The sequence below is a fragment of the Zootoca vivipara genome, chromosome 13 (genome assembly GCF_965207765.1).
Source record: "Zootoca vivipara chromosome 13, rZooViv2.hap1.1, whole genome shotgun sequence".
Lineage (NCBI taxonomy): Eukaryota > Metazoa > Chordata > Lepidosauria > Squamata > Lacertidae > Zootoca > Zootoca vivipara.
This window is the reverse complement of record NC_142596.1, coordinates 35267219-35287326: the sequence shown is the minus strand read 5'-3', so window position 1 is coordinate 35287326 and position 20108 is coordinate 35267219. Positions and strand designations below refer to the sequence as shown.

Below are 20108 nucleotides of genomic sequence, written 5' to 3'. Positions count from 1 at the left end.
CTATGAATGTTCCTGGAAGGCTAACGTCAAAAACAAGAAGTAGTGGCGTTATAAGTCAGTACTAGCCTATGTTTGTGCTTGAGAGGGTTGACTTTTCTTAGGCTGTGAGCACCTGGAGAGCATCCAGCCTAGTCATACCTTATCCAATTCCCAGTTTTTTCTACACCCACTCATCCCAATGTTTTACCTAATACAGTGGTCCCTCGACTTATGAATTACTCGACATCCGTAGGTTTCGACTTACGAACGGGACAAATGGCCACACGCTTACAAATTTTTCTACATCCGAACGGAAACCGTTGGCAGTTTTAAATGCGGTTTCCTCAACTTACGAATTTTTCTGAATATTTTTTCCTATGGGAAACTGCATTTCGACTTCCAAACTTTTCGACCTACGAATGTGCATTCAGAACAGATTAAGTTCGTAAGTCGAGGGACCACTGTATACGATCTTCCTTCTTTCCTAGTAGACACTTCTGCTGCAAAGGAGAGGGCACATTATGTAAAACATCTGCTAGGTCCTACATGTCACTAGTAACCATGCTGTGCTTGTTTCGTTTTTTTATGTGGATTAGATGAACTGAGTATTAAACTTGTGAGCAGCAAATCAAATGTGAGCCGGCGTCTCAAATTTCCTTCATATTTGGGGGGAAAGTCTTCCTATTGTGACTTTCTGGCCTACTTTTTCCTCATTCACTACATAAAATCTACCTGCCAATTTCTTCTTAATACTTCCACCACCCAGTGCTCTATATTTCAGGAGCAGGTTGGACTTTGCCAAATCCTGGTATAGAGAGCTGCTATGAATTGGCCTTTCTGAGTTAGAATGACGGTTCTAAGTTTTAATTCTCTTGGTGGCCTCATTTCCCCCACATCTGATACTTAGAGTGTCACAATACCTGTCTAAATTTCGGGACCGATCTAAGGACCCCCAGGATAATAGACATGAAGCAAGTTGAGCGTGTGAAAGAAATGTTCGACAAATAACAATTATTGTATTATAATTTTGTCTCTCTTTCAGAGGCACTTAAGGTATAAAACGGAAGATGTTAAGACTACCAGTAAAGTTGTCCAGGGTCTCTGAGTGTGCTGTGCACCAAGGAACTCTTTTTAAGTTCTGTGGCTAGGAAAAAAGACAACTTGAGGAATTTGAGTGTGTATCTCTGTTTTGCAGTGTTCTTTTAATAAGCTTCCCCTCTCCCAAGATCTGGAGGGTTTTGCAGCTGTGTGATTGTTCTGCCTTCAGGTGGGGACTCGACTTGAACAGTGATGGAGCACCAGCAGGCTTCCGAATGTTCTTGGGCTCCAACTCCCATCAACCCCAGCTAGCAGGGCCAATGGGCAGAGGCAATGGGAGTGGGAATCCCTGGACTATAAAGTTTTTTTGGGAAGAGAACAGCTTTGTTCTTCGCTGCCAAAGCCCTGTGTTCTTTCATAATTCAGTACCTTGATATCAGAAGATATTAGTTGTGCTGTAGATGGATCCACTGGGGTCATTTGGTTTTCAGACGCACCACCCCTTTCCCCCCAACCATCATTCCCTATTAAGGCCAGCTTTGGAAGTCCTTCTGGTTTCAAAATTGGCATGCTATGTGGCATAGCGGGCTGTGGCTTGAGATGCACAACTATGTTTCAGCTAACATAGGTGACAGCGAAATACATAATGGGATTTCTTAGCAGAAGGTTTGAGTTGGTATTTTGACAAAAGCCAAAGTTGCCGTTGACGAGAGAATCTCTTTCTTGCTATGTTTCAGGTAATAATGGAATGAAGGGTTTCCTGCCGTGTAGGTAATTTCTGTAGGGATTTAATTTAATTGCTTTTAAAATGGCTGCAAAATGTGTTATTTAATGAAAGAGGTATGAAGTAAATTTAAATGTTTCAGTGCTGCTGTTGCTTCTGTCAGTATTCAGATTGACTTGATCAGGTTTTCTCTCGTCTTTCCCTTGTAGTTACATAGAGAAGTTTACTGACTTTCTGCGCCTCTTTGTGAGTGTCCACTTGAGGAGGATCGAGTCCTACTCCCAGTTTCCCGTGGTTGAATTCCTTGCATTGCTGTTCAAGTATACGTTTCATCAGGTACAGCACTGGCATGTCTCTTCTCCTTAATCCAGCTTTGTTTAGAGTTGATTATCCTATAAGGTTTCACCTGAAAACACTCTGTCAGGTTTTTACTGCATTTGAATTAAAAATGTTACTCTTCCATTGCAAAATAGCAGCAATTCTGGTCTCCAGATTGACTGCTGAAAGCCCTGGGTGCATATTTCAGTGATTTCCTGTCATGCCTGGAAATATTATATTGAGTACCACACAACACAGAGGTCTTGACCGAGATCAAATCTCGGTAGCTGTTTTGGTTTCCAGGAAAACAAAAATATGGAGCAAATGAGACAGTTTTTAGTTTTGATTTAAAAAATGTACCTTTTATTTGGACCAGCTTTTCTTTCAAATGCAGGATGCAAGCATTTGAATCTCTCAGGCTTGTTCAAAGATATGGGGAATGAGTCGCTTTTGTGCCAGGATATGGTGTTTGCATATATTGTTTTGTCTCTGCATTGTTGGGTTTTTCCCAGCTCCAGGGTACAGTAAGAAAATTTAAAACAGAACCTAAATATATTAAAAAAGAACATATGCATTACTCCCTCTTCAAACCCCAAGGGGTTCTCAGAGCAACTGCTCATGAAAATAAGAATTAAAAGACTCAACAAAATTGGGACCTAAAAACTTATCAGAATGTTTTAACAACCAATTCCTCTTCCAGGGAACTCTGGGAATTGTAGCTCTGGCAGGGGAATAGGAGTCTCCAAACAATTCCCAGCACCCTTAACAAACTGGTTCACAGAATTCTTTGGGGAAGCCACAACCGTTTAAAGTGGTTTGATTCTGCTTTAAATGTATGGTGTGAATGTGGTCTAAGGTGACATTAGGAGGGAGGCAAGGAAGAGAAGCTCCGTTGTCTATCAAGTACCTATTACAATTCTCTCTCCATATTCAGTTTGTGCTACTGTTAAAAATTGTCTGTTGACTTCCATGTTTCAGCCTACCCATGAAGGCTACTTCTCCTGCTTAGACATCTGGACTCTCTTCTTGGACTACTTAACCAGTAAGATAAAGAGCCGTCTGGCAGATAAAGAAGCAGTTCTAAACAGGTAAGCAAGATTGGCAGTGCAGTGGAAGATCCCTTGCTCACTTGCTCACAGCTTTTCCTGCTGCTTCTTTCCTTCCCTGGGCATCATTTTGAAGGGTGGTTTTTGTTTTTTGTTTTTTTAAGGCTTGTCCTTTTTCTAGCAACTTGGGATATAATCCTCTGGTTGCCCTTGCTCTGCGCGGAGGCATTCAGGATCGCAGCGGAAAAGGCCAGCTTTATTTTTACTTGCTGTTGTTCTCACAGAGTCCATTTGGGTGCACTGCACTGGGCACAGTGGAGAGACGCTTGCATTCAGATATGTTTCTAAGCTAGAAATGAAAGCCTGATCTACCAAACTTGCTGCAGAATGATGTGCCAGAATGGACTGTACCATTTCACATCACTGTAGCTTGGGGCGGGGGGTATTTTGAATACTCTCCCACATATATAAGTTGTTGTTTTAAAGCACCATAAAGTTAAAAATCAAACTGGCATTCAAGGAATATTAGTTCTATCTCAAACTAGCTTTCTAGTTTTTGACCCTTCCCCCCATATAGGAGCATTCAGAAAAAGTAACACCCCTCCTCACGTCCCATTCTATATGAAGAGGGGTAATCCATTTTGCTGCTTTGTACAGCTGCGTATGCAGACCTAATGTAGTGGGAAATGAAACACTCCTTAACCGCTTCAGCCCAAATCTCACTGGCTTGGATTAAGGAGATTGGCAGCCAGAAAGGATTAGTTGGTCACAGAGGGAGTTTGCTACTTGTAAGAATGCAAGAAGAGGGAAGTTGCATCATTATTTCCGGACGTGTTTCTTTTTAATACAACTCTTACAGCTGTCATAGGGGCAGGAAGTTGTAGAGCTGTCATAGGGACAAGAAGTGTTTACCTATAAGCGTAAGTGTGCTTAAACCACAGGAACAGCATTTGAGGCTTCCTGTCCGTTGTAGTTTAAGCCTCTTCCCAGCAGAGCCTCATGTACAAATCACCTAGTCTGGGTGCTCCTGCCAGCCTCCCAGTTCAGATGACATCCTGGCCTGACCCTATTCCTTGCTCAGACTCTCCGCGTGCTTAAGATAGAGAGCTCATTCAATGCAGTTGTTTGTCCCTTGAAATGGTCTGCAGGAAGGGATTTGGGAGCACACCTTGGGTTTGCATGCTCAGTCCCCTCAGTGGAAGGGAAATGTTGGTTCGAATACAGGATCTTGGGGTTTAAATCTCCCCAGACTGCACGTTCAAATAACCACACTGAGAAGAGCATGAGAGCGTGTAAGATAAGATGTCCGCAGACTCCCTCAAAGCAGGTGGGGGTGGGAGAAATACATTTTTAGCTTGTTCACCTGCGTTTTGCATATGCTGGAGGGTGCTTTTTCTCAATGCATTTTTCTTATGAAAGAATAGTGGGACAGCAAGTACTTCCTGCAGCTTGCTATGTCACTGCTGGGGCTGATGTCACTCAGTGGTGTGTTGCTTTTTTATTTTTGTTTTGCAATTGGGGCGCTTCGTGAGAAAATAGGCTGAGTTCTGCATTTGTTCAGGCAGTAAACACCACATTTCTCAGAAGGGCAGTCTTTAAAATGAAGCCATACCTGGAAATGTTGTAACGGTATTTGCGGTTTTGTAGGAAAGGGCATCAGTTCCTTGTGCATGACTGGGGTTCTGGGCATTTAAAAATACAGGATGTATATCTGTATTTGGTTCCTGCATCAGGAAAAGCAGACTTCTGCAACCTGTATGAGTTAAGCAAGTCAAACCAATTTTCATAGTACAGTGGTGCCTCGTAAGACAAATTTAATTCGTTCCACGAGTCAATTTGTTTTGCGAAATATTCGTCTTACGAATTGCGGTTTCCCATAGGAATGCATTGAAATTTCTTCTTTTGCCCATAGGAACGCATTAATTAAATTTCAATACATTCCTATGGGAAACCGCGATTCGCAAGACAAATTTTTCACAAAACGAATTCGTCTTGCGAGTCATCATCAGATCACCATCAGATCGCAAAACGCATTCGTCTTGCGAAAAATTCGTCTTGCACGGCATTCGTCTTGCGAGGTACCACTGTATTTATTTGCATAACATTCTGGCCGTGGGGAAGAGTGGAGAGCGTTGTTAGGAAACTAATAATACAGTACAGTTCAACTTCTGCCTATTGAGATTTCATTGACACACTTTCCTAGCATATCTTTGAAGCTGTCAAGGACTAAAGTTTTGCTTGTTTTTAACAAGAAACGCTAAACATCTCAAGGTGATAAATATCTGGTGTGAGTATGGTGCATCAGTACTGTAGATATATCTCAAGTTACAGGGAACACTTTTATTTTGAAATTCAAACCAGCAGCATTGCTAAATCGCGACTTGAGTTTGACCTTATAACATAGATTCCCTCCCCCCGGAATATACAAACAAACTTTCACTCCAAATTGCTCCTTTTGTGTGTGTGTGCTTTCTCTCACTCTTAAAAGTGCCCAGGCCTGTGAGAGTGCAGGTTGAGCTAACCCTGTGGAAAACAGGCGTGGAAGTGTAGCCTGGATTTGAAATGGAACTTAGAATGACAAATAAAAGAGAGAAACAATATATATGGATGTAGCACAGTGAATCTTAGACTTTAAGATGGTGTCAGAAGCATGAAGAGTGTGTGCAAAAGAATAAAATCAGAGAAGATGAACAGATGATGTATTAGGGCAGCTTCCCCACCCTAGTATGGCCCAGATGCTAAAGGACTAAAACTCCCATCATCTCTGACTATTGGCCATCGTGGCTGGTCTGGAAACATCTGGAGCACAGCTAGTTAGGGGAGGCAGCACCAGGGCATGTACACACTTAGCAATCAGATTTGATTATGCATAACGGAATTCCTTTCTGAATAGCTCAATTGTCCTCATATTTAAATGAAATGTTGCTTTCTGCCAAGGCCTTAGTGAGAACTTCCTCTCTCACACTGCGTTTAGCAATGACTTATCTTGAATAAAGATGTGGTGTCAGACCAAGGGATAATAAAACTTATTTTTCAGATATTACCTAGGAATTTAAAAGAATTAAACATTCTTTGTGTTCTTGATACAATGAACACTGGGGGTGATATTCAACTAGGTCTGATTCAAAGTCGACTCATTGGAATTAATGGTTATGACTAAATTAGTTCCATTAATTTTCCTAGGTCTACTCTGAGTAAAACTTAGTTGAATATCACCCCATAATTGCTATTTTGCAAACCTTTTTTCAAAGAACAACAGCAACAACACCCATTTGTTCAGATGTCTCATGTCAGATGCATGCCATGCCTTTTTTATTGTCTATAAGCCCTACCCTTTATCAAAAAATAATCTCAAGAGGTGCTTACAAGTCTCCAATCCTTGGGCTCACCATCCAAAAAGGCATGGCACACAAGGAAAAAGGAATGGGAGGGAGAAGAGAAAACCAAGCTTGAGCGCAGCTCCTTAAAGTTGCAGTTCTTTTAGCACAGTGATAGGGTTCTCTCTGTGGATATTATGAATGTCTAGAATAGAATCAACTCCTTGCTGGTGGCATTAGCAGTTCTGCTCTCTTTACCTTTTTTAAGAGCAGTCCCACCCTCAAAAGCACCCTCTTACATTTATTTAGAGCATTTGTACCCTGCTCTTCAGTCAAAAGACTCCCAGAATGGCTTATGTACAATCAAGTAAAATAAAGCAGTCCCTGCCTACAGGCTTCCAATCTGGGGGTGGGGGTGGGGGGTGGGTGACACACAGAAAAGGGGCATAAAACAAAGAGGAGGGAATTACCAGCTTGCATACCGTGTTTCTCCTAAAATAAGACGTGCCTCTAAAATAAGCCATGGCACGATCTTTTAAAGCTCAAAAAATATAAGACATCCCCCGAAAATAAGGCGTGTTGGGGGGGGGACCGGTACCTACCGTACCGTGCTGAATGGCGCTTCCGTAAGGAACAGGAAAAGGAAGATTCCTGTCCTAGCTGGAAGCGGATGCCCACGTGGAGCGCAAAAGGACCGGGAGCCGGGAGAAGCTGCAGCACGTGCTGTGCAGAGCCTCGGACTACCCTAGCAGGACCCTGCGCGACCCGCAGCTCGCACCACGCAGAGCCCTGACCCAGCTCCAGCCCAACAAGAGCCGGTAAACGAGTGAACGGGAGCCGGCAAGCACAGCAGCGCCGCGCTCCAGCCCCGCAAGAGCCGGCAACAGCCAACAGCGGCGCTGCGCCGATCCCCGACCCTTCGGGAGCCGGCAAACCCAGCAGCGCCGCCCTCCAGCCCCGCGGGAGCCGCCAAAGCCCGCAGCGTGCTCCGCGCCGAGCTCCAACCCAGAAAGAGCCGGTAAACGCAGCAGCTGTGCTGCGCCGAGCTCTGAGTGAACGGGAGCCGGCAAACCCAGCAGCGCCGCGCTCCAGCCCCGCGGGAGCCGCCAAAGCCCGCAGCGCGCTCCGCGCCGAGCTCCAGCCCAGAAAGAGCCAGTAAACGCAGCAGCTGTGCTGCGCCGAGCTCTGAGTGAACGGGAGCCGGCAAACCCAGCAGCACCGCGCTCCAGCCCCGCGGGAGCCGCCAAAGCCCAACAAGAGCCGGTAAACGTAGCAGCTGTGCTGCGCCGAGCTCCGGGTGAACGGGAGCCGGCAAAGGCAGCAGCGTGCTGGGCCGAGCCCTGACCCAGCGAGAGCCGGCAAAGGCAACAGTGCGCGGCAAAGTCAGCAAGGCAAAGGCAAAGTCAGCAAAGACATCCCCTGAAAATAAGCCGTGGTGTGTTTTTTTGGAGGAAAAATAAATATAAGACGTGTCTTATTTTCGGAGAAACACGGTAGTTCAGGGGTAGGAGGTGCCTGATGGAGCTGGGCTTTCAGCAAAGCTGTTAGAAGGAGCCCTGCTTCCTATTTCTCCCCACTGAGTCAATCTGATAGATTGGGCTGCTACAGATGGAACCTGTAAACAAAAACAACCACATCTGCATATCAGCTGGTGCCTATTATATTTCAATGGTGCAGTTCACACGTTCAGTTGCACGCTGATAGATTATCTAGATTCTGGTGTGAACTTGCCCATTGTTCCTAGCATGTCTCTGATATTGCACTAGGGCAGTAGTATAGAGCAGCAGTCTTCAGTCTTTCCAGACACACCTTTAACCCAAATATGCATTTGGGGACCCCTTTCTTTCTTTCTTTCTTTCTTTCTTTCTTTCTTTCTTTCTTTCTTTCTTTCTTTCTTTCTTTCTTTCTTTCTTTCTTTGCCATATATTTGTATGGTGGCAGTGCTGCTGTTGCGACCCACCTTAGACCAGGCTGTGACCTAGTGATGGGTTCCAACCTACCAGTTGAAGACCAACGGCATAGAGGAAACATTATGGTCAGCACTGAGGCCCCAGAACCTACTACAAACAGTGGGATATGAGAGTCTAGTTCCTTTCAGAGCTGCAGCAGATCAGACTGGGTTAGCCATCTCTCCAGTTTAAGTAACGTTGGTATAACTTCCCATGGACTATCATTTCCTTCCATGATAATGGTTCCAAATTTGATTGGGGTTTTCCTTTTGCTCTTTCCCAGGTACGAAGATGCCCTGGTTCTGCTGCTGACAGAAGTATTAAATCGGATACAGTTCAGGTACAACCAGGCCCAATTGGAAGAGCTGGATGACGAGACGCTGGATGATGATGTAAGAAGCAGAGGACTGTAGACTTGAGAATCATAATAACTGTGAAAGTAGAAAACATTATGCTTCCATTGCACATTATGGAATCTGAAGGCATGTGCAGAATAGCATAGCTAAGGCTAACAGAACTTTGCACCACCTCCAATGTCCTGTGCCTTATGATTGCAAGCCTGGGAAGTGTGGCGTGGGGGTTATGAACCTTTTTTGCAGGTGTGCCAGGTTTTTTGAATTTTTACTTGCAGATTTGTTTTTAAGTTGTCAGAGTGTTCCAAAATGGCATTTCTTCACCCCCAGCATGAACTGGAATTGCCCACTTTACCACTTCAGCATTCTATCGCCTCATTTTTCTACTTGTGGAAAATCTGTTTCAACATCCCTGGTGCAAAGACAAATAAAACAGCTGACCATGGTATTTCTTTCTCACAGCAACAGACAGAGTGGCAGCGATACCTACGCCAGAGCTTGGAAGTCGTGGCCAAAGTAATGGAGCTCCTGCCAACGCATGCCTTTTCAACCCTGGTAAGTAGAGAGAGTGAGCTTTACTCTCCCTGTCTTTCAGAGTTTCAGATCCATGCCATTGTTACTTCAAAGAGTTGCTTTTGGATGTGAGGTGTAGCAGGAATTCCAGGTGGTTAGAAGAATTGCCTGTTTGCGGGCTTCACTCCATTGAGTTCACTGAAAGCCTGACCCCAAGGTTCTGTTGTCCTGATACAAACATGCCAGATAAGTAGGTGGTGGTGGGAAAAGGTGACGTAACCTTTTTCTGACTAGGGTCCACTTTGAGGATTGGCCACTCCTTTAACAGTGACATGCTGGCATGCGCATGTCACGAGATCATGCACACTCACATGGGCACACCTCCACCCTGGGATCCAGTTCGAGATGTTTTCTCATCGCCTGTCCTTTGGCAGAAATCACGTCTTGTACAACCTCTCTGTAGTTATTGCCACAAGGAGCATGCCAAGTCAGAAGTAGCGTGAGATGGCTCTGCTAAACTTTCCCCCACCAGGAGGTAGACTTTGAGTTCATAGACCTAGCTGGAACAACTATGTGGTTTAACTCCTGCCACATGACATTGACTCCTGGGATGGCAGCCAAGGCATCTGATCCTTTCCCTGTGTCTCCCGTCTTGCTTCCCTGTTGCAAAGCTGTGACATACCTGCCGGCTAGTAACACAGCATGCCATCTCCTTGTCCGGTGGTGCTAGATTAGCACTTAGAATTCCTTGGTGTGAGATTGACACTTCTGGCAGGGATTCCCTCCCCTGCCCTTTTCATCTCTTGGTGCTTTCCAGTTTGGGGACACTCTGGTGCTGCAGTTTGCCAACAGATGGTGCATTTTTAAACCTATATTGCAAATGACTCTCTAGCAGCATGGTGTGTGTTTAAAGGCTTGCAGTGGGGGTGGGGGGGCGGTGTGGCTTTTCACATTTTGGGAGCTGGTGTTGGTGCTTCTGTTTTTCAGCACTTCGTCCTTTGACCCTTGACCTGTACACTAGCAGAACAGTAGCTATAAATGATCAATGTGACAAACCACATGTACCGGTAGTGCTACATGCATTGTTGGAGGAAGTTTGCAAGAGACTGGAGACAGGTTAAACCCCTCCCTCCCTGGCCAATATTAGCATGTGACATTGTATACCTTGTTTGCCATTACATCTGGGTTTTAAAAAAATACTAAGCTGGGGGAGGCAGCTGGGTGGAACTCGAACTGGAACATACCCCCCCCCTTCCCACACCATTGCAATATTTAACCTGAGGGTGTGGGGAGTCACATTAGTACCTATAGGAACACTTTCTAAGAGTAATTGCAGAGCAGTGTAGGGCAGTTTATGGCAGGAATGTGACTGGAGAAGGAAAGGTTTAACCTCCCTTTCTCATGTGCAGTTTTTCCGGTGAAAAATGGAAGGTGCGGGGAGTGAAATCTTAATACTGCCTTTAAAAACACAGGCATTGTTGCTAATGATATATTTAGTGCCATGTAGTTTTGACCATAGGCTACTGTGCTATAAATCTGATCCAGCTCTCCCTTCACCATAAATTGCCTATGGAACCTTAAAAGCAAGCTGCACTCTCAGCATAAGTCCTCCCATTATGATGGGGGTGATTATTGGCAGGTTATCATTATGGAAGGGACGCGGGTAGCGCTGTGGTCTAAACCACTGAGCCTAGGGCTTGCCGATCGGAAAGTTGGCGGTTCGAATCCCCGCAATGGGGTGAGCTCCCGTTGCTCGGTCCCAGCTCCTGCCAACCTAGCAGTTCGAAAGCACATCAAAGTGCAAGTAGATAAATAGGTACTGCTCCAGCAGGAAGGTAAATGGCGTTTACGTGCACTGCTCTGGTTTTGCCAGAAGCGGCTTAGTCATGCTGGCCACATGACCTGGAAGCTGTACGCCGGCTCCCTCAGCCAGTAAAGCAAGATGAGCGCCACAACCCCAGAGTCGTCTGCAACTGGACCTAATGGTCAAGGGTCCCTTTACCTTTTATCATTATGGAATTGTTCATGGTTATTTCCCCCCTGTTGCTAAGGCTGACGCTGTTTATGTTAATCTGCTTTATTTTGTGTATTCTTGTGTGTCACTGTTGCATATATGCTACCTTGGTGGGCACTGCGTAAAGGTGGGATATCAGTCTTTTACAAAAAATGGGAACAGTGATTTACCTTGCTTATCTTCATAGACATCCCTAGTAACGAATGTGAAGCCCTTGGGGCACGTGAATGCTGGGTAACGGCAATGGAGGATGTTACTCTTGACCACTGGGACCCATGCAGTTCTGCAAACATGTATTTAAGAGCATTCGGGATCTTGCTGCAGACCATTAGGAAGCAAGTCCTGTTTTGGAAAAACTTCTTCCCCAGGGGAATCGTTTTCCTGCAGTGTCCCATTGACATCATTTTTCATTGTAAGGTTATGATATTGAACCAGTCCTGAACTTTTATTTTCCCTGTCCATGAAGGTTTAGGTGACAGATGAATTGTGCTTAGGTCCAGATTATAAACAGCAGGGAACCATACATGGTTACTGTAGTTGAGAACCTTGTAGTTATGCTTGTTTTCTTCTCCTCAGTTTCCAGTTCTCCAGGAAAATCTAGATGTATATCTGGGGCTCCAACAATTCATAGTCACTTCAGGAACAAGTAAGGCAAACTATCAGTGTTTGAAATCTCATGTGTGTTGTGCTGTTTGTGTTGCTATGATATAGGGCTGATCACTGGGCTAGCATTCTTTAACTTGGGAAAACTGCTTTAAGTATGTGCACGTTCATACTGACATTAACAGCAATTTATACTGGCAAAAACATCCCAGTAGCTAAAATTTGCTTACTCTGTATGGTGTCTAACTATATTACTCTGTGTTATTTAGAGGTTAATACATTCTACCTGTTGTAAATTCATTTTAGCTTATGACTTTCATATGCACTTTTTTAAAAAAAGGTGTTTTAACATGTGCTTTATATAGCTTGTCTAAAGTGAGGTTTTTCCGGGTGTGTGTGTGTGTATTTTATATCCTGCCCTTTAATAAAATTCCATATAATAATACAGTTTGGCTAAACACCTTGTGGCGACCCAGGTGGCGCTGTGGTTAAACCACTGAGCCTAGGGCTTGCTGATCAGAAGGTCGGCGGTTCGAATCCCTGTGACGGGGTGAGCTCCCGTTGCTCGGTCCCAGCTCCTGCCAACCTAGCAGTTCGAAAGCACGTCAAAATGCAAGTAGATAAATAGGAACCGCTACAGTGGGAAGATAAACGGCGTTTCCATGTGCTGCTCTGGTTTGCCAGAAGTGGCTTTGTCATGCTGGCCACATGACCAGGAAGCTATACGCCGGCTCCCTCGGCCAATAATGCGAGATGAGCGCGCAACCCCAGAGTCGGTCATGACTGGACCTAATGGTCAGGGGTCCCTTTACCTTTACCTTTTAAACACCTTGTATGACGCCTAAGTAATTTTATTTCTGAAGTGTCTCAATCGAAGTAAACTTTTAAATACAGGTATAACTAATAAGGCAGTAAAACCGAAGCAGCATAAAACAGTTAACGGACTGTAAAACTATATATATATATATATATATATATATATATATATATATATGAATGAGATTACAAAGGCTTATGAAAATAATAAAAAGGGCCTTTGCCTGGAACCAAAATAACAATAATGATGCCAGGTAAGGCTCTTTAGGGTGAGCTGTTCCATAGTTGGGGTGATACCACTGGGAAAAGCCCCCTGCCTGTCTGCCACGCAACCACCTCTCCTCAGACGGTGAGGACATTCTGTGGAAGGCTGTCTACTGAAGATGTTAAGGTACAGAAAGGTATATTTGGAGATGGGCTGTTTTTTGGACCGGCAACAGACCAAGAAGCTCTGCAACTAATGCAGGAGAGGCCTGAGAGAAGATCAGAAGACCCAGACAAGTTAGGAATCTGGCTACCACATTCTGCACAGACTGCAAGGCAGCCCCATGTAGAGCGTTTTACAGTAGTCTAGGCATGTTCAGGGTCAAAATGGCTGGTAACCACCCACAACAGGCACACCAACTCCTAGGGGCTGGGGCAGTTTCGACTCCATCCCCACCAAAGTATATCCACTGCTGAAGAGCACACCCACAAGAAAACACACTGGAATTTAGTACCTCCAATTAAATAGCAGGAGTCAAAGCAATCTTAATTTTTGTGGCCAGAGGTGCCACCTTCCTAAGAGACAACGGCACCCTCAATCCTCTTAAGAAGATGGCACCTCTGGTTAAATTAAGATTGCTTTGACTCCTGCTATTTAATTGGAGGTACTAAATCCCAGTGTGTGCTCTTCAGCAGCGGATATTAGAAACACGCAGCTTCTCTGTGTTGCAGTTGTATGGAGCCCACCCCCTCGAACCAATCAGGATTTTCTATCTCTGATTAAACTACTTTGACTTCTACTGTTTGGGTCCCTGTTCTGAAAAATATTTTAGCCTTTTGGGAGGAAAAGAGCTGCAAATAATTAGTGAAGATTAAAACCCCAATGTCCTCTTTAACAGTGCCCCTTTTTAAGCGGCCTAATTTAGCAATCTTGCTTGCATTCGGTGCTTGAACTGTGACCTGCAAGACAGCTAATGCAGAGCAAATGCATGTAATGTAATTACGGTAAATGTTTCATTTCCTGGCAAGCTATCTGCATAATTAGATTTCTCATATGAGTGCCTTGTGTGTGTACAAGGTTATGGCTTCGGACAATCTTTGTATTTGAATTCTATGAAGAGTTTGTGCAGGAGACAGCCATTTCTTTAAATCACCTTAATGGGCAGTAATTTGTCCCTATTAGCAGAAGCACTTGCATTCCGGTTTCTCCTTGCATTTTTATTCCCACTGGCTCATGCTGTCCTTTCAGGTCACAGGCTGAACATCACTGCAGAGAACGACTGCCGGCGCTTACACTGCTCCTTGCGCGACCTCAGCTCCTTGCTCCAAGCGGTTGGTCGGTTAGCCGAGTACTTCACGGGGGACATGTTTGCCGCGAGGTTCAGCGATGCTCATACTGTAGTGGAGAGGTAGGCAGCATGACCCTTTTGTAGCGTTGGATTCTGGGACAGGGCTGCTAATAGCTGCTGGCATTTCAGCTCCAGCCGCTGTCTGTCTTTATGATATGCCTCCTGTAGGTCTTTACGTGCAGTCCTAAGAGAATCCTGCTGTTCTTTAGGCTGCCAAATGCAAAGGTGACTTCTGAGCAGTTTACACACATTGCCTAGAAATGCTATTGATAAAGCAGCATATAAATGCATTTAGATAAAAGAAATAAATGAAACATAGAAACCAATAGCACAGCATTGTTAAAATGCTGAAGAATTTTAATAATACACCAGAATTCAAATACACTATAAAGCAGTTATCCCCAAACTGCAGCCCTCCAGATGTTTTGGCCTGCAACTCCCATGATCCCTAGCTAACAGGACCAGTGGTTGGGGAAGATGGGAATTGTAGTCCCAAACATCTGGAGGGCCGAAGTTTGGGGATGCCTGCTATGAAGCAATCCCATTACAGCACCAAAATATAAACACCAGTGATTACAATATGCAGCCGTGATCATGGGTGTTGTGTTTCCAATGGAGAAAATAGAAAGTTGCTTTATACCAAATCAGGCCACTGGTCTGTCTTGCTCAGTATTGCCTTCACTGACTGGGAGTAACAGCGGAAGTGGTAGGGCAGGCATGCAAGCCTCTTACCTGTGGGCCAAAGCAGGCAAGGATCCTGATTTGACCTAGGAAGTCCTATTTCCTCATCACTGATGTGATATGACCTCAGGCAAAGCCAGGACTGCAAAGGACTAATGAGCCTGAAAGTGCACCTCTGGTTGTTTATCTGCAACTGGGATTTGCATCTGGCACCTTTGTAAATTTGCTGTGAAATGCAATCCAAGGTAGATCTGTTCCCGCAGCAAGTGATATTTACATTCAGCACTAAATGCAGGCATGCTGGGTTTGGTCCTGCCCACCTGTCAAAGTCACTGAAGGCAGATGGGGATGCCATGATCTTGCCCACCTGTCAGATCCAGCCCCCCACCCCTGCAGTAAAACATACTACCGGTACTTGTAAGGTTTGGCAGGCTGGATGAGGGTTCGGAACTTTCTAAATCAGATGTCTTCAGACTCCTTATAATTGTTATGAAGCCCTGTATCCAAAAAGGACGTCCTGCTTTTCCTTTGAATAGCTCAAAGTAGCAAACAACAAGAAGTTAGAAACAAATAAACATTTGTATAAAAAAAACAAAAACCCAGAGGCTTTTCTTTTGGGAATTATAGGAACAGAACTACCTAAACTGCATAGAAACTTACTCATGTTTGAGACTACAGTGGCAAGAATGTTACTTGCCCAAAAATGGAAAGAAGCAGAAATCCCAGCAAAGGAAGAATGGGTACAAAAAACTTATGGAATATGCAGAAATGGCGAAACTTATCGGAAGAATAAGAAATCAAGATAACAAAATTTTTATAAAAGAATGGAATTGGTTTATTGAATTTTTTCAGATGAATTGTAAACAGATAAGAACATTGGCAGGATTATTGTAATAACCTGCAGTTTCATAAGGGTATATATTTAAAGTAGATGAATAAATGAGCAGATTACCGTAAATTAATTTGGATATGCAGAAGGTATTTAAAAAATATTAAGAAACTACAGAAAGGGGGAAGGAAGTCAAGTTTTGAAATGTTAAAATGATTGTAAAATTAGTAAAATGTATAAACCTGAAAATCATTTTTTAAAAATTTAATTGCTAAAAGCAATTGATCACAATATCAGCCCCCCAGATGTCTTCCAACAGCATTACTTATAAATGGGCAAAACTGGGCACACGTTCCCTTCCTTTCCCTTCTGTGCATAGATTCTGTGCATCCAAGTTAAAGTAGGGTTTAAGTTCAAGATAGCAGAGGATCCTGTATGTTATTGAGTCCCACTTTTCCTCATTTCCTTGCCTCTTACCTCCTCCCACAGACTGGTCAAGGTAACTCTATATGGGTCCCAGATTAAACTCTACAATATTGAAACTGCTGTGCCATCTGTCCTGAAACCTGACCTTATTGATGTGTGAGTATGGTATATATATATTTAAAAAAGCAGTGTTAGAAAGTGTTTTGGAAATGCTCACTTGAAGTCTGGTTCCTTACTGAAACCAAAAGACATGTTTTGTTCCTATGCAAGGGAACTGAGGGTTGCGAAAGATCTTTCCTGCACGGGAAATCAGAGGGGCCCAGCAAAATCTGAATGACCACAGCCCAGGCCCCACCAGACGTCCCTTCCCAGCTGCCGATCCTCCTCATCCCAAGGCTAAACAATGTGCCCAAAGTTTTGCTTCTCCATGTCCTGTGGGAGGGAGTTGCGTGGTCAGTGGTCTGTGCAACCTCTGTAGCAGCTTGTCAACAGTCCTTTTTAATAGATTATGGCACTGCCTCCAACTAAGAATGTCAGATGTTTTCACTCCTTGACTCCATAGACCCAGCTCATGTGTCTCATATCCTTTCCTCAGTGTTGCTCACTCCCTCATGATGCAACTGCCCCAGCCAAATGATGTCATGGGCTGCTATGACCTGAGCCCAGCCAACCAGTTTCGCAGAGCCCGCATGATGTAGTGGTTAAAGCAGCCTTTCTCAACCTTGGGTTGACTAGTGGTCAGGGATGATGGGAGTTGCAGTCCAACAGCATCTGGGGACCCAAGGTTGAGAAAGGCTGGATTAGCATGTTAGACCTAGGAAGCTAGGGTTCAAATCAGATACACAACTGGAAATGAGTAGACCTGAAGCTTATTGGTCCTGTGTACTTCTATTCCCTTCAGCTTACATTTGAGATTCTGTCTCTCTCTGTTTCTCTAGGCATGCACAATCCCTTGCAGCCCTGCAGGCTTACTGTCACTGGCTAGCACAGTTCTACAGTGAAGTTCATCGGCAAAACCCCACACAATTTGTCTCCCTTGTCTCTACTGCCCTGGAAGCAATCACTCCATTAATCAGTTCTAAGGTACCACGCATGACCCAGAGGCATCAGCCATTGTGTACAAAACCAAGCCTTGAAACTATCCCTCTTTTCCCAGGCAAGGTGGCCATTCTTGTGCAGGGGACGTAAATTAGCTTTTGAGGTTGCGGACTGGTCTTATTGGTCAGTATGTATAATGGGAAGCTGCCTCATTTGAACTGTCAGTGAACTGGTGCTGGGCTGAGCTACCATTTTGCAGCAGTACGAGCTTCCCTTTCTTGGGTGGGAGGTAACCTTTCAAAGTGAGTGCTCAGGAGAACAAAAGATTAGAACTGGAGCCTGAGAACTTTGCCTCCAACCTGGTTCTACTCTGTCCATCCTGTGCTGTTTAGAGTGATGGTGGAGCTGCAGTCCTCTCCAAAACTTTTCAGGTTGGGTTCTGGCTGCTCCTGTCTTTTGTCTTCTTTGTCGCCAATTGGGGAGGCTGGCTTCCCTTTTTGATAAATGGCTCTCCCTCAGAACTCCTGAGAGGTCTTAAACTTCTTGCTGCTGCTTGTAATCATGGGCTGAAAGAGCGGCGTAAGCAAGATTCTGGCTAGGTTATTGTTGTTGTTGCTGGTTGGCCCCCCCATTCATAAGCTATTGAAGGGGTTCCAGAAGACCAGTTCATGTCCTTTAGCTGCCCCTCTGTGGAGCAGCAGTCACAACAAACCCATTCACTCTTATGTACCGTTTCTGAATCTTCTGGATCAAACCCTTCTGTTGATTCAGCTACAAAAGAGGCTGAAGATCTCTGTCCTCCTGCTTCCCCCCCCCACCTCCCTGCCCTGCTCAGGTACAAGAGAAGTTACTGTTGTCCTCCTGCCACCTGCTCGTCTCCTTGGCCACCACAGTACGGCCCGTGTTTCTTATCAGCATTCCAGCTGTCCAGAAAATGTTCAACAGGATCACAGATACTTCTGCTCAGCGCCTCCCTGATAAGGTACAGTGGGACTTAGTGAGCGAGCCGCCATTGTATTGGCTTGGATAGCGGAGCAACACCACTGCACGTCCATTAGCTGTAGATGGTTCAGACACAAGAAGTAATTCTGGGTAGCTTAGAAGTGGCCTGCTTCCGATCTCACAGCTGCTTCCAATAAAGAGAGGGGAGAGGAGCAGCATGCATCTGAACCATTCATGTGTGTTTTGCTTAATGCTCAGTAAGCCTGTTGGCTCTAAGCTTTTTGGCTCTGCTGTTGGCATGTCTGTGCAGTGTTGTGTCAAGGCAATCCCACCAGCATCCTTTTCCCTTTTGGAGCTGTTGATTGTGTTTCCTCAGCTCCTCCTCCTCCTCTCTCTCCCTCCTCACCTCTTTTCTTTTCTTTTTGTTTGATCTGTCTTATTCTCCGCAGGCTCAGATACTCGTGTGCCGAGCGCTCTCAAATATCCTGCTGCTGCCATGGCCAAACCTCCCAGAAAGTGAACAGCAGTGGGCCATTCGCTCGGCTAACCACGCCAGCCTAATCTCCGCCCTCACCAGGGATTACCGCAGCCTGAAATCCAGTGCCATCTTGCCCCAGAGGAAAATACAGCAGGACGATAGTAAGTTTGCCCAATACAGGCCTTGTTAGCAATGGCAGAGTAGCTGCTAACACAGTCAGAACTGAAGGATCGGTAAACCTCTCTGACATTCTGGCCAAAGTATCCCATAGCAGCTTTGCATAACTGATCATCCACTCAGTTCCCAGTGGTCCATTGGCAATTAACCCTTACTTATAGCTGTCAGTAACATTGAGATCTTGAAGTTCTCCTAAGTCCAGGAGAGGTTAATAATCAGTTTTGTTTCCCTTCCAGCTGGTCCTTCTGGGGAAAATAAGGGGATTGGTGCTGGGGGTTGCGAGGTTTGGACAAATGCATCTCTCGTACTCTGTAAAGTGTCGTGCTCACTAATGGTACTATATAAATACACTCATCCCCCCCCCCACTTGTGTGCGACTGTGTATACATGTGGCACCAATCAGTCAATTCCTAACCTGAAATGGCAAGAGACAGCTGGAAGGTCCTTGTGGCTCGCAAGGAAACCTTCCCCAGAGCCTGAAAAGGATGTCAGTGAGCCAAAAGTCCGGGGGGGGGGAATACTCCAAGGGCTCCAAAATCGCATGTGGGAGCTCTTGCTGATGCTATGGTACCCTGTTCAACAGCTGTTTGGCAGGAAGCAGTGTGTACTGCAGCAGGCTCACCACTTAAAAAGGTAAAGGGGCCCCTGACCATTAGGTCCAGTCATGACCGACTCTGGGGTTGCGCGCTCATCTCGCATTATTGGCCGAGGGAGCCAGCATACAGCTTCTGGGTCATGTGGCCAGCATGACAAAGCCGCTTCTGGCAAACCAGAGCAGCACAGGGAAACGCCGTTTACCTTCCCGCTGTAGCGGTTCCTATTTATCTACTTGCATTTTGACGTGCTTTCGAACTGCTAGGTTGGCAGGAGCTGGGACCAAGCAACGGGAGCTCACCCCGTCACAGGGATTCGAGCCGCCGACCTTCTGATCAGCAAGCCCTAGGCTCAGTGGTTTAACCACAGCGCCACCTGGGTCCCAGGTGGGTCGCCACCAGAACCCAATTGGGGAGACTTGTGCAGCACTTCAATTAAGGTTTTAAATCCTAATTCAACCTGTGGTTGGTGAGGGGGAGATGGAAAGGATTTAGACTTTTGCAACTGCATGTTTAATCTGGGATTTAAAGCCTAATTAAACACTTGATCGGTGTGAAGAGGGAATAAGGAGGTGATTTCTCTGCCACCATCATTTCCTCCTCCTCCCTTTTCCACCAACCAGCTGTTTCCTCATTTGGCAGCCCTGGATCACTTCAGATGGATCCACCCTGGAGCAGTTTGGGGCTGCTTAGACAAATCCTGGATTGGCCCCATTTCGTT

General features: G+C 45.2%; 1 protein-coding gene across 7 annotated transcripts in view; it reads left to right on the top strand.

The window, feature by feature from the left end:
- XPO6 (exportin 6) overlaps nucleotides 1-20108 on the top strand; it is a 55528-nt gene that overhangs the window by 25566 nt on the left and 9854 nt on the right. For 6 of the 7 annotated variants that reach the window (XM_088657101.1, XM_060282470.2, XM_060282469.2 and 3 more), the window contains 10 exons: nucleotides 1951-2077; nucleotides 3038-3147; nucleotides 8655-8763; nucleotides 9187-9279; nucleotides 11828-11897; nucleotides 14124-14283; nucleotides 16223-16315; nucleotides 17098-17242; nucleotides 18033-18179; nucleotides 18589-18778. In XM_088657101.1, coding sequence (XP_088513227.1) covers nucleotides 1951-2077; nucleotides 3038-3147; nucleotides 8655-8763; nucleotides 9187-9279; nucleotides 11828-11897; nucleotides 14124-14283; nucleotides 16223-16315; nucleotides 17098-17242; nucleotides 18033-18179; nucleotides 18589-18778 — 1244 coding nt within the window. Of the gene's footprint in view, nucleotides 1-1754; nucleotides 1789-1950; nucleotides 2078-3037; nucleotides 3148-8654; nucleotides 8764-9186; nucleotides 9280-11827; nucleotides 11898-14123; nucleotides 14284-16222; nucleotides 16316-17097; nucleotides 17243-18032; nucleotides 18180-18588; nucleotides 18779-20108 lie in introns of all 7 variants that reach the window. The other variant, XM_088657102.1, reaches the window with a different exon arrangement.